Source organism: Talpa europaea (assembly GCF_964194135.1).
Source record: "Talpa europaea genome assembly, chromosome: 10".
NCBI lineage: Eukaryota > Metazoa > Chordata > Mammalia > Eulipotyphla > Talpidae > Talpa > Talpa europaea.
In genome coordinates, this window is record NC_140077.1 from 23,367,464 (window position 1) to 23,379,982 (window position 12,519).

At 44.5% G+C, this 12,519-nt stretch overlaps 1 protein-coding gene across 1 annotated transcript in view; it reads left to right on the forward strand.

Annotated features, from left to right (window-relative positions):
• Window positions 1-4,051: 4,051 nt before the first annotated feature.
• Window positions 4,052-12,519, forward strand: part of PIK3AP1 (phosphoinositide-3-kinase adaptor protein 1) — a gene marked incomplete at both ends in the record, with an annotated part of 100,192 nt that continues 91,724 nt past the window's right edge. The window contains 5 exon segments of the mRNA XM_084245420.1: window positions 4,052-4,159; window positions 6,193-6,329; window positions 6,435-6,841; window positions 6,844-6,896; window positions 6,899-6,953. Coding sequence (XP_084101546.1) covers window positions 4,052-4,159; window positions 6,193-6,329; window positions 6,435-6,841; window positions 6,844-6,896; window positions 6,899-6,953 — 760 coding nt within the window.

A 12,519-nucleotide genomic window follows, 5' to 3' on the forward strand; every position in this document is an offset into this window, starting at 1 on the left:
ATAAAGACAGAAAAGAATGAATAACGACTCAAAAGGATCTGAGGGATAATATCAAAAAGTCTAATAGATGAGTTAGTGGAATCCCAGAGGGGAGGAGAAAGAGAATGAGACAGAAAAATATTTAAAGAAACAGTGACAGAAATTTACCCAAATTCGGTGAAAGCTATAAAGGAGTGTTAAGGAAACTCAGTTGATCTCAAGCAGAATAAATACAAGCAATAATAATAAGCTTATTATAGACAAACTATTGAAAACCAAAGATAGAAAATATTGCAAGCAGGCAAGCAGTCAAAGAAAAATTGATCTGTTAATACAACAGTATAGTGATTTGAATGTTGACCGATTATGAGGGAAAAAAATGTGGCTACCATTACTGGAATAATATCATTAAAGTTCTGTAAGAAAAAAGCCAACTTAGACTTCTATTTTCAGTGAAAACATCCTTTAAGAATGAAAGCTAAAGTTTTTTTAATGAAACAAAAAGAGAGTTTGTTGCCAGGTAACATGTACTATAAAAGATGTTACAAGAAGTTCAGCAAGTTGAAGGGAACTGAGAGCAGGTTAGAACTCAGTGTTCAAGAAGGAAAAAAGAGCATCAGATATGGAAAATATATGTAATGTGAAAGATTAATCTAAACAATTCTTTACAATAGTATGTATTAAATAATGTTTGATGAAAAATTATAACATTGTCTATGGATGTTCATATTAGGCGCATTTATAGTCATCTGTATGACAACGATTAGCAGGATAAGTGTGATGGGAGAGTAGATGATTCTAAATAGTGGCAAATTTCTCACATATTATTAGAAGGAGTAAAATGTTAGCTCTGAGAAGACTAAAAAAAAAAAATTAAGAACAGACATTTAATCCCCAGAACAGCCACTGAAAATTAGTAAATAAGGTATGGCTAAATAGCCAACAAATAAATGAAAACGTAATTACTAATACATCCAAATAATGCAGGTAGTCAGGAAAGGAGACATAGAAGACCAAAATACAGATGGTACAAGCAGCAAATAAATGGAAAAGTGGTAGACTAAGTTCATCCACATTAATAAATATCTTAAATATAAATAAATGAAATACACAACTGAATGACAGATATTGTCAGATTGATAAAAAGAAAAACCTAATCCTGTGCTGTCTACCTTGGAGAAGAATTAAGATGCAGATAGGTTAGAAGTAAGATGGAAAATCATGCCATATAAGCAGTAAACATCAGAATGACAATGTGGCTATATTAGTTTCAGGTAAAGTAGATGTCAAACAAAGAGTGTCACCATATATAAAAAGTATTTATAGAGTATTTACCAGTGACAAAAGTCTCAATTCATCAGAGAAACATAGCAATCACAATGTATGGATATCTAATACTGTAGAGGTTCTGAAACATAAAAGAAAAACTGACAGGACTAAAGGAAAATTTCAAACCATGGTTGGATATTTGAACATGCAGCTCTCAGCAAATGATAGAACTAGACAAAAATTATTAGACATAAAAATCAAAATAACACTATTGGTCATCTTGCACTAATTGAGATTGTATCCAACAACACAGAACATATATTCTGTTCAAATATGCTTATTGCATATTCTCTAAGATAGACCATAAATTTGTCAATAAGTTAAAAAGTTTGTTAGCATACAGAGTTTGCTTTCTGACTACAATAGAACCAAAATATTGTAGAAATCAGTAACAAGGTATCTTAAAAAACCCCAAATATTTGGAAAAAATACAATTTACCAATAACGGCACAAGATGAAATGTAAAATCTGGATAGACATATATGTATAAAGGATATTGAAATAGCTAGCTAAACCTTCAAAGAGGTTTTAGGACTTGCTCACATAGACTCTTTAGAATGTTAGACCTTACAATAAAAGACATTACAAAAAAGAAAGACATAGGCCGATATCTCCATGATCACAGATGCAAAAATCCTTAACCAAATACAAGTACATCAGCAACATATTTAAAAAAAAATTAATAATGACCAAGTAGGGCTTATCCTGGACATTCAAGTTTGGTTTAATCCTTTAGAAATTTGTGGTAGATTTATGGGAAAGAATTACAAAGTCAGGGCCTCCCTGGTGGCTCAAGGGGTTAAGCACCGTACCATAAAGCAATCTGCAGCCTCTGCAGCACAAGTTTGATCCCCGGCCGGCCAGGGAGCTACCCACACAGAGCAGCAGACTGCTTATGACTCGCCCGCTGCTCCCCTCAGCAGTGTATTTCAGTCAGTCTGCCTGTGTGCTGTTCCCCATTCCCCGAATCTGTCTCTGGTGAATCCTCTCCCCTCCTCCCGACCCTGCATCTCTGGCCTATACCCCCCAGCTTTTGTATGCATAAATAATCTTTTGTATGTATAAATAATCTTTAAAAAAAAAGAATTACAAAGTCAAAACATTAGATAAAGGAAAGAATTTCTATAGTTGCTCTTTCTTACTCAAGGGGAAAAAATAGGTGGTCAGATGAAGCAAACCACACCAGACTAAGAACCAGACTAAGTTCTAGTTCTGCCTCCAACTCAATGTATGATCTTAGAAACTGTCTTTTTTTTTTTTTTAAAGATTTATTTATTTATGCATACAAGAACTGGGGTGTAGGCCAGAGGTGCGGGGGGTGAGAGGATTCAGCAGAGAGAGCGGGGAATAGAACAGGCAGACTGACTGAAATACACTGCTGAGGGGAGCAGCGGGCAAGCAGGAGAGGTCTGCCGCGCCATGAGGGTATCTCCCTGGCCAGCCAGGGAGCGAACTCTTGCTGCAGTGTCTGGCAATAGCTTGATAGTACTGTTTTTTTTTGTTTGTTTGTTTTTGTTTTTTGTGGGACCCTCGCTGGTGGCCTGGGAATGAGCCAGCTGTAGGCAGCCTCACAGGCTGCAGGCAGCCTCACAGCCCAGTGCTCAACCCCTGCGCCACCAGGGGAGGCCCTGATAGTACTGTCTTTAACCCCTGCACCACCAGGGAGGTCCCAGAAACTGCCTGTTTTGATTTTAATTTCTACATGTCCAATAATGACCTCTAGGTTCTTTCCCAACTCTAACATTCGAAGAGTCTATGTAAGTCCTAAAATTCTTTTCACAGCTGCCTAGACTTTCTGCATCAGCACTCCAGAAGACAGAAGTAGAAAATGTGCAAGATATGCTTTCATGCACTACCGAGGGCACCATCTGCATGAGACTTGAAATGCTGAGGACTCAAGGGTGACTCCCCACTTGCGAGCACCCCATCTTCAGGAAGCACATTTAATTCACTCTGTAAAGGCACCCAAAATGTCACTGGGCTATGGAAACCATGAACTTTGGGCTGAGTTGGGTTGGAATCCCAGTTTTGTTACCTGCTAATTGACTCTGGAAAAATTCTCCAACTCTCTAAAACTCAGTTTCTTCTTCTGTGAAGAGGAGTTAATATCTATAATGTGGAGTTATTGTGAGGATTAACTGAGATAGTATAAGAAAGTTCATGGATTACAGTTACTACTCAATAAATGTTAGTTCCCATTCCCAAATCAAGACCTAAAGAATTAAGTTTGCCTATTTCTAGTAGGACATACCAAAAATCATGGCTCAAATAATATAGAGATGTATTTTTCTTTCATGTAAAAGAATCCAGAAGCCTGGGAAACCTGGAGCTTGCTTGGTCAGATTTTGCTCTTTCTGCTTTATTATCTTTAGTGTGTGGCTTCCACACTCACGGCCACCTCACAACATAAAAGGGCTGTGGACTTCCTGCCATCCTTTACAATTCCAGGCAGGAATTTAAAGAGAGGGAGAAAAGCAAAAAGGGTTTCTGCCAGTACTACTGAAGCATCCTATAAAGAACTTTTCTGGATGCTCTAGCCAGACTTCCACTTACGTCTTATTAGCCTTCTCTAAGTTGTAAGAGGAGACAGTGAATTGGAGACTACCTTCAAATAAAACTGGGCTTCTGTTACTAAGAAACAGGGGAGAATGGATGTAGGCAACTGCGATCTCTGAGAGTCCTTTTCCCTGTCACTGGGGTTATTTTGGCTTGGGGATCATGGAGCTAGCATGGAATAGCTGGCATGGTTTCTGGATCACAGTGCCTGACAAGGGAGACAGCTGTCATGAAACCAACAGATTTGAATTCAAAATCTAGTTTTGGCATTTGTAAACCAGTGATTGCAGGTCAGGTAAATGACCTTACTGGAGCGTGTTTCTTCACCTGTGAAATGGGATGATAATAATGTTTACCTCACACCTCACAGGTTTGAGGTAAAGATTCACTAGGACTGAATAAATGAGCCTACTCTGAGCACAGTCCTCAGAGCAGACAGCCAATTACATTTGTTCCTCTGAACTTGAGGTCCTTGGTTTGGGGAGTTCCATTGCTCTAAATGACCCAAGGAGGGGGTCCTTGGGCTGTGGCAGAAACTTCATGGGGAGTAGCTCCTGTGGTGAGTGGGGAAGGAGGTCTTACTCTTGCAAGAGGCCTAGGTTTCAGGGCTTTGTTTGCAAAGTTGCTTGTTCCTAAAAAGTTACCCACACCCACAAATAGTCTGTATTGGGTTTTACTATGCAGTCCCACTGGCCTGAAACTTTCTCAAGCAGGAAGAAAAGGTAGAAGTCTTTATAAATCCAGGGTCTTTACAAGGTGAAACCAGGCACCTGGTGCCCTGGAACTGTTTCCCTTCCCTCACGTGTGATGGCTCCTCAGCCTGTCCCACAAAACCCAGTCTTCATACTTGCACCCTGTTCACAGGAACATGCAGTTTCCTTAATCTCCTGAAAAAAGCAAGAAGCAAGCCCCTCGGATGAAGGTTGTGGGATCTTGGGCAGATTACTTAATACCAACAAGTGTCTTTATAAAATGAGCAGCTTGGACTTGATGTTTTAAAAACCAAGAATACCTACTACTTGCTGGGCCCTATGGTAGGCACTGGAGATGCTGTGGTGACGGACATAGCTCTGCCCCCAAGGGACATGGCCTTATGGAATACAGACAGAAAGATGGGCAGGGAGTGGGCAATGCTGGGGGAATTTGAGGGAAGGGCCTCTGCTGAAGCTTATATTTCATGTGTAGTTACTCCTGGTAGAGCAAGGGAAACTCAGAGGTGACAGAAACCCATTGCCCTGCTCCCTGCAATGGGATTCCTTGGTCATATTCGCTTATTCAAATACTTTTCAAGCTTATTCTGTTGGAGCCGGCTCCAAGTGCTGGAAGTCCCATGGTGAAAAAGATAGACTTAGATCTTGCCTTTGAGGGGCTTAGAGTTGAATGGTGGATTCACAAATTAAAATATTAAATTGTGGGAAAATATCTATATAATTTCTATTAAAGAACAGTACAGACCATGGCAGTGTATGATGTGGAGGAGGCCAGAGAAGTCCTGCAGGTGGGCCATAGGTGCAAGGAATGGCATAACAGGCAGTGACTTCATCTTCTCATTTAGAATTCCAGGTCTGTGGCAGGCAGACTAATGGCTTTCCCAAATATGTCCATGTCCTAGCTTTCCCAAATATGTCCATGCCCTTGAAGTGTGAATATGCTATGTTACATGGCAATGCAGAATTATGATTGCAGAGTCTATTGAGCTTAAACTGGGGAAATTTTCCTAGATTATTTCAATGGAATCAATGCAATCACTGGGGTCCTTAAAAGTAGGAGAAGCAGGTGGGAGAGTGAGGGAGAGAGACGCCATGTTTGAAGCAGGGTCAAAGAGAAGCTATGTTTTTGGCTTTGAGGATGGAGGGAGTCCATTAACCAAGGAATGGAGTTGAAATAAACAAGAAAATAGGTTCTCTTCTAGAGGCTCCAGAAGGGAATCCAGCCTGCCGGCACCTTGATTTTAACACCAACTCATGTTGGACTTTTGAAATCCAGCACAGTAAAATAATAAATTTGTGTTATTTGAAGCCACTAGGTCTGTGGTAGTTTGTTATGGCAGCAGTAGGAAACTTATTCTGGGCCTCAACTCTGATATTTTCATTCAGAAATCCATTTTTTTCCCCACCCACACCCACACTTCAACTTTATCTTTCCCTTAACTCTGCTTCCTGGATCCATTGCACTGGAGCCCAAAATCCAAAGGGCACTGCACTGTGCTATTTGATCGATTCCGGCAGCTCACAGAGAGAGGAGGTCAAGTACTGGGAAAGGGAACGAGAGCTCAAGTCTCAGGTCTAGAACATTGGGCAACAAGGAATTTGGCTTGTTTCTTCACAGGAAGACAGAGACAGCTGCTACCCCAAAGCCATAACAGACAAAGATAACCGTAGCATGCATTTATCCTCTGAGCTTATCACTAATGTTCGTGTGCCCTGGAGACCAGGTCGGCGGCATTACAGGAAGATCACTGGAGGGTAATCAAGGGCAACATCAAGCGCTCATGGGCCGGGTGCCAAGGAAGATGCCGCTTCCCCTTCCTGCCCCTTCCCCTTTCCTGGGGGCGGGGTGGGGGCGGGCAGTGGCTTCGGGACGAAGTCCCTTGAGAAGGAAGATGGCCCGGCCAGCTGTGCCCAGGCACGGCCCCAGACCCGGGTGGCGGAGGCCGGGCAGCTCAGCCTCCTCCTTGCCTCTGCTCCCAACACCCCCTCCGCCTCCGGGGGGCAGAGGCCACGCACGTGGCGCGAAGCCCCCCGCCTCCCCCTGGGCCCCGGCCGCGCGCGGGGCGGGGGTCGTGCCGGGAGCCGGCCTGCAGCCCGCCGCGCCGCGGGGGTTCTCGCTTCCCCTCCCCAACGGCCGGAGCAGGTGCCGCGGCCCGAGCCCCGCAGGCGCAGGCGGGGCGGGTGGTGTGGACACGCCCCCGAGGCCGGTCCCGGTCGCCGCTCGGGAGGAAGCGCCAGAGCAGCTGCTGGTGCTGCGCGGAGCCCGGCGCCCCCCTCGCCCCGCGCCCAGGGACGCCGCCGGGCCCCGGCTCCGCGCCCCGGGCACCGCGCGCGCAGCGAGAGGGGCATGTGAGCGGCGCCCCGGCATGGCAGCCTCAGGTGCGTAGGCGGGGCGCGCGGGCCCCCCGCCGGACCCCGCACGGCGCGCCCCGGCCCCGCTCGCTCGCCTCGCGGCCCTCCTCGGAGCTGCCCCGCTCCAGCTCCGGCTCTTGGGTGCGGGGTCTCGCTGCTTTCTGTTCGCCCTCTGCTCCGTGTGGCAAACTCCGCACCCCAACTTTCTCGCGCTCCCTGTCCCGCAGTGCGCGATGCTTTCAGACCCTGCCTGACCCTTCGTTGTCTCCCAAATCCCCTTTTCTCCCCCAGTGGCTGTCCCGCAGCGCTTCTGAAGGTCGTCGCTCTGGTTAGTCCAGCTCTGTGAACCGAGAGACAGAGAAAATAGGACAGCCGCTGCCTGGTCCCTGCGGGCAAAATGCTTCTCCGAGGAGCCTGTCGCGCCAAGAGGGGGCGCTCAGACTGTCCTCGGCTGGCGCTGGGCCTTTCCCTGTCCCAGGCTTTGTTTTTCGCCTAGAATTTGGATAGGCATCAAGGAACACCATTCTTTCCGCCTTACTTTAACTATGTCCTATGCTGGACTCTTGGGAGCGGGGAGAGGTGCAGGGCACCAGGTCATCTGTCCATCAAAGAGTGAGTGAGGAGTCTTTGCTAATTGGGGTGTGTCCACTTGGCAAGTCACTCACTGAGACCCAGGACAAACTGGCTGAATAACGTTGATAACAGAGACCGCTAAGGAGCAATTGCTATGCGCTTTAATGGGTCTCATGCACCTGGTATGTTCTCAGTGGTGACCGGGGCACGTCTACTTTCTGTGCCTAAAGGAGTTTATAGTCTTGTGAAGGAAAGCACTGAGTAAGTAGGGAATTATTGGATGAGAAGATTAGCATGATCGTGTTTGCAACTGGGTTTACCTGTGCTTTCCTCAGCCTAGCTTAAGGTATATTAGTAGAGATAACATGTACAAACAGTATACAAAAAGCTTCTTGGAACATAAGTTTGACTCAGCCAGGAGAAGATGTTGATCTGGGGGTGGGGACAAGTGGTAGATTGATGCAGAAGCTCTCTCCAGAACCTGGAGGCCTAGCCTTCTAGCCATTTGGAAGCAGGGGCAGAAGCCAGTGATCACAACTCTATTAGATTGGGAGATACAGATTCGCTGTTTAAGAGGAGTAGGAAGGTAGGTCACCTTAACCTTGTGGGCTCCAGCTGGAGATTAGAAATTGTGTTGGGAATAAGTAACCTCTGGTAATATTCATTCCAGTGGAGCACATTCCATTGGAAAGCTGAGGCTGAGTTATCTTCAGGCAATTCATTCATTCAACAAATTGTACACCTACTGATTGCAAACACTGTCCTAGGTGTCAGGTGTATAATTCAGCAAACAAAGCAGACTTAAGCCATGTACCTGTGAGTATTTAGAGAGTATTAGGGGAGTGTACTTGACCGTGAGGAAAGTATTTGATATGATAAGTGCAGTGGAAAAACAATAGAGAGGAGTAAAGCGGCTGGGATTTTCATTTTAAAGGAGGCAGCCAGGTTGGGGACATTTGAGCAAAGACCTGAAAGGAAAGGAAGAATGTGAGGGAAGAGCAGGCAGAGGAACAGTCAATGGGTGTATGTGATGTGTTTAAGGAGCAGGGAGCAGGAAGTTGGAGTAGGGCGATGACAGGGGAGAAATAGGAAATGAGGTTATAGAAGCTCCCATCTCCTCCCATGGCTGGAAAAAGGGCCTGGGCTATTAGGCTCAGGAGGTAGCAAACTAGGAGGGTCTTTGGGCAGAGGAGACAGAGTCACCCTGAGCCTGGGTCCTGTGTGCTTTGCTCTGGTGGCCGTGGGAGAAGGGCTCAGAGGGAGGGAGTGCTTGCATTCAGTTGAAGGCTGTAGGCAGTGGCCAGACCTGGGCTATTTATGGGCTCTGTAGTGGCTTCCGCAGATGTCTGCAATGGTTCAAGCTATCAAACCTTCTTGCTGTCAGCGTCCTCTGTGGTGAGACACCACTCCAGGTGCTGCAAGTGGGAGTTGAGCCTCTAGGGTCCCTGGGGGCTCCCTGTGGTCTAGAGGTACAAGGACCAATGATGGCAGGTCGCAGAGGGGAGAGTGGGGACCATCTCTTGCCAACATACTATAGGCTCTGGAGCTGTTGCTGAGAGCGGTGGCTTCCTTGTGTTCTTCCCTGCCCTCATTTTCATCCTTTTCTCCTCATCTTTTTATCACATTTATTGACATCAATTCACATGCCATGCAATTCCCCATTTGAAGCGTTCAAGTCAATGCCTTTTAGTATCTTCACGGGTATGTGGAATCACTACAGTCAATTTTAGAACATTTTTATCACCTCAGAAACTCCATATGCTTTAGCTCTCACCCCCTTTATCCCACCTTCTCCCCAACCCTAAGTTCCACCTTCTGTCTCTGTATTTTCCTGTTCTGGACTTTCATGTGCATGGGATCATATGGTACGTGGTTATTGTGACTGGCTTCTTTCACACAGCGTATTGCTTTCGAGGCTCATCCAAGTTGTAGCATGTGTTGGGACTTCATTCCTTATTATGGCTAAATCATCAGGTTGTCTTGAATTCCCGTCCCCTGAGGGGTCAGCATTTGTCTTTTATTTTTTGAAAGGCAGTTTTGCTTGTTGAAATCAAGGAGGATCTTGGCTCCTGTTCTTGAAAGAACTTGGCTAGCGAGATAAAATGAAGTGGATTCAGCCTACTCAGGAATAGTCTCTGTTTCCTGATAGTGTCTCTTGTCTTTACACTTGAGAGAGAGGAGAGTGAAAGAGAGGTCATGGCGACTTTCTCAAGTAGCCTGATCTGGGTGGGTGAAGACTAACATATTCTCTGCATGTTAACCTCCAGGTACTTGAATAAACCTCTCAAAACCTTTTCCTGCCTCCTCTCTCCAAGACTTCTCATCCAGATCCTTCTGCTATCTCTGGACTTACAGGACAGGAGGGCTTGGACGACTTACACTTTTTGGTGATTTTTAACTTTCATCTGATCCTCAAGTCCCTTCATATTCCTACCAAGTCTAAACATGAAACTTTCAGAGTCTGGAAGCTTCTCACATGAGAGTTCCTCAGCCCCTCTCTATCCTGGTCCTTGCCTGCCTCATATCCCTCTTCCATATGGTGTTCAGACTCAAAGGGCTCCAGACAGATCAGTGGGGTGCCAGAGTCCCCTGCACACTCAAGAAATGGTCTAGGCTGAGTTCCCTGGCACTTCCTCTCTTTTATTTTCTCAAATGGACTCCGAATCTTAAAGGAACCTTCTCTCACTTACCACTGTCACTCTCTGTTGCCCCAGCCAGCGCCTGCCTCTGAGCGCCATCCCTTGTCCTTCGAGAGCCACTCTTGTTCTTTCGACTCTGCAAAGACAAAGCCCCTTCCTCATTTCTCTCTAGGATGTATGGGCTTCACACATTTCCTTTCTCTGAATGAACAAACACAAATGAGAAGAATTGATTTGTGAGGAAAATCATCTGCAGAAATAACTTGTGGCTAAAGAAGGGAATTATCTCAAAGAAAGGGGGGTCTCCCATGAGAGAGAGAGTTGCTGACAAAGCATGTAGTCCTGTGTTGTTACTGGCTCATTTATATGGAGGGACTTTAACTTCCACTTTGGACATTTTTTTTTTACAAGTTCCCCAGCTTTCAATTTCAGCAAAATTCAGGAAGGTGATAGAATCCACTGTCTTCATTTACATTGATGCAAAAGTTGCCTGCATTTACTCTTTTGATCTGAAGTCACACCACAAATGAGTGATCAAGTAGGTTGTCATATTAACTAGTTGGAGGCACTAGCTACTATCAGCACTTTTCCTCAAAGAGGGAGGGAGAGTTGAATTTAACTCTAGGACCCTAGGAATGAGACATCTTAAATATGTTTTCCATATAGAAAAGACTGACCTAGAAAGCAATTTAAACTGTATTTTCACATTTTTGATTTAGAATAGTTTTAGATTTATATAAAAATTGTGAAGATAGAACAGAGAGTTCGCATACAAACTACATACCCAGTTTCCTCTATTATTAGCATTTAAACTTTTCTGTGGACATGGAGGCGGGATTCAGGGTGAAAAGAGTAGTTTGTCCCTTAGTGCCCCCAGAATTTGTCATCTTAAAATGTTGGCCTGCCTTTGGGTCACTGTCTCCTTATAAAAGTGCCATAAATTGCTTGTAGACAGTGTCAAATTGCTGCTGCTTTCCTGTTATATCAATCAGTGCTCCAGGACCCCAGCTGCCTTCTTTATGGCACTTTTTTTTTTTTAGAAGATTTATTTATTTATGCATACAAGAAATGGGACGTAGGCCAGAGGTATGGGGAGTGAGAGGATTCACCAGAGACAGAGTGGGGAGCAGAACAGGTAGATTTACTGAAATACACTGCTGAGGGGAGCAGTGGGCAAGACAGGAGAGGTCTGCTGCACCATGTGTGGGTTAGCTCCCTGGCCAGGGAGCGAACTCAGGCCTTTGTGGTGGTAGTGGTGAGACTTACCGCTAGGCCATCAGGGAGGCCCTCTCTGTGGCAGTTCTTATCCTCTAGGAAAGCCTCTTTTTCCCTGTTCTTTACTTCTTGCCATCACTTGGTAACCCTATTAAAAACTTTACCAATGACTTCTTTCTTCATCACTAACTTATGGGATCACAGTCAGTCTTTCTTGAGATCTTAGTCTTCTAACCCATTTGTACAAATTACTGGGTGATATTTGCTAGTGCATGTGTGTATATGTTCATGTATGATGGTGACTACTACTCCTTACGTTGCACGTTTAACTGAGTTCAAGCACAGCCTCACTAACTTTGCATCCTTAAGATTATAGTGAAAGGTAAAGTCTTCTATATTGCCTACTAATAGATCATGCTCAAACACGCTCCTTCTATGCAATAACACTTTACATTTAGAAGAACGTTTGCTTCTGAGTATAAACTAGTCAAGTAAAAAGGGGGGGGGCAGAGAGAAGATAAAGACATTCTGATACTTTAACTTTGCTTGTGTCAGTGTGATCACCCTGTAGTTTTGAGTTTTACTAATTTTATTCTTCCGAAGTTCTGAAATTATTTTTTCATTGAGGTACAATGTAATGCTCTACCCAGAGAAAAAAGATACAATCAGCAAAATTTCATTTTGTGGAAAGCTTCAATACTCATAATTAAAATTTTGATCTTAATCTGCTTACACTTGGGACCAGAGTAAACATGCCTAAAAAGGACTATTCTATTGCAATTGAAGAAACAGACCATGTTTTGAATTGAGTTTTCTGCAGAGCTACAAATGTCCGTGGCGTCACCAAGCTGTTCGCTGTTTTCCTCCAGTCCAATATTGCCTTCTAATACTGGCTTTTAAAATTTGCATGCCTTTGCTTTGAAAATCCTCCCTCACTAATCAACTTTCTCCTTTTGGTACCCTTTTGGATTTTATGTTTGCATTGGATTCGGGCTCCAACAAAGCAGGGCCTCCAAATAGAAAGAAATTTCAAATTTGTGTTTTGTTTGCTATTTTAAAAAATTGATGCTATCCACCTGGGGGAAATCAGAACTGTGTTGGGTTTACATTTATATGTTATTTTTACTTTGAATGTGGTGGTAGATGATGACTGGCCAGGGGATGCT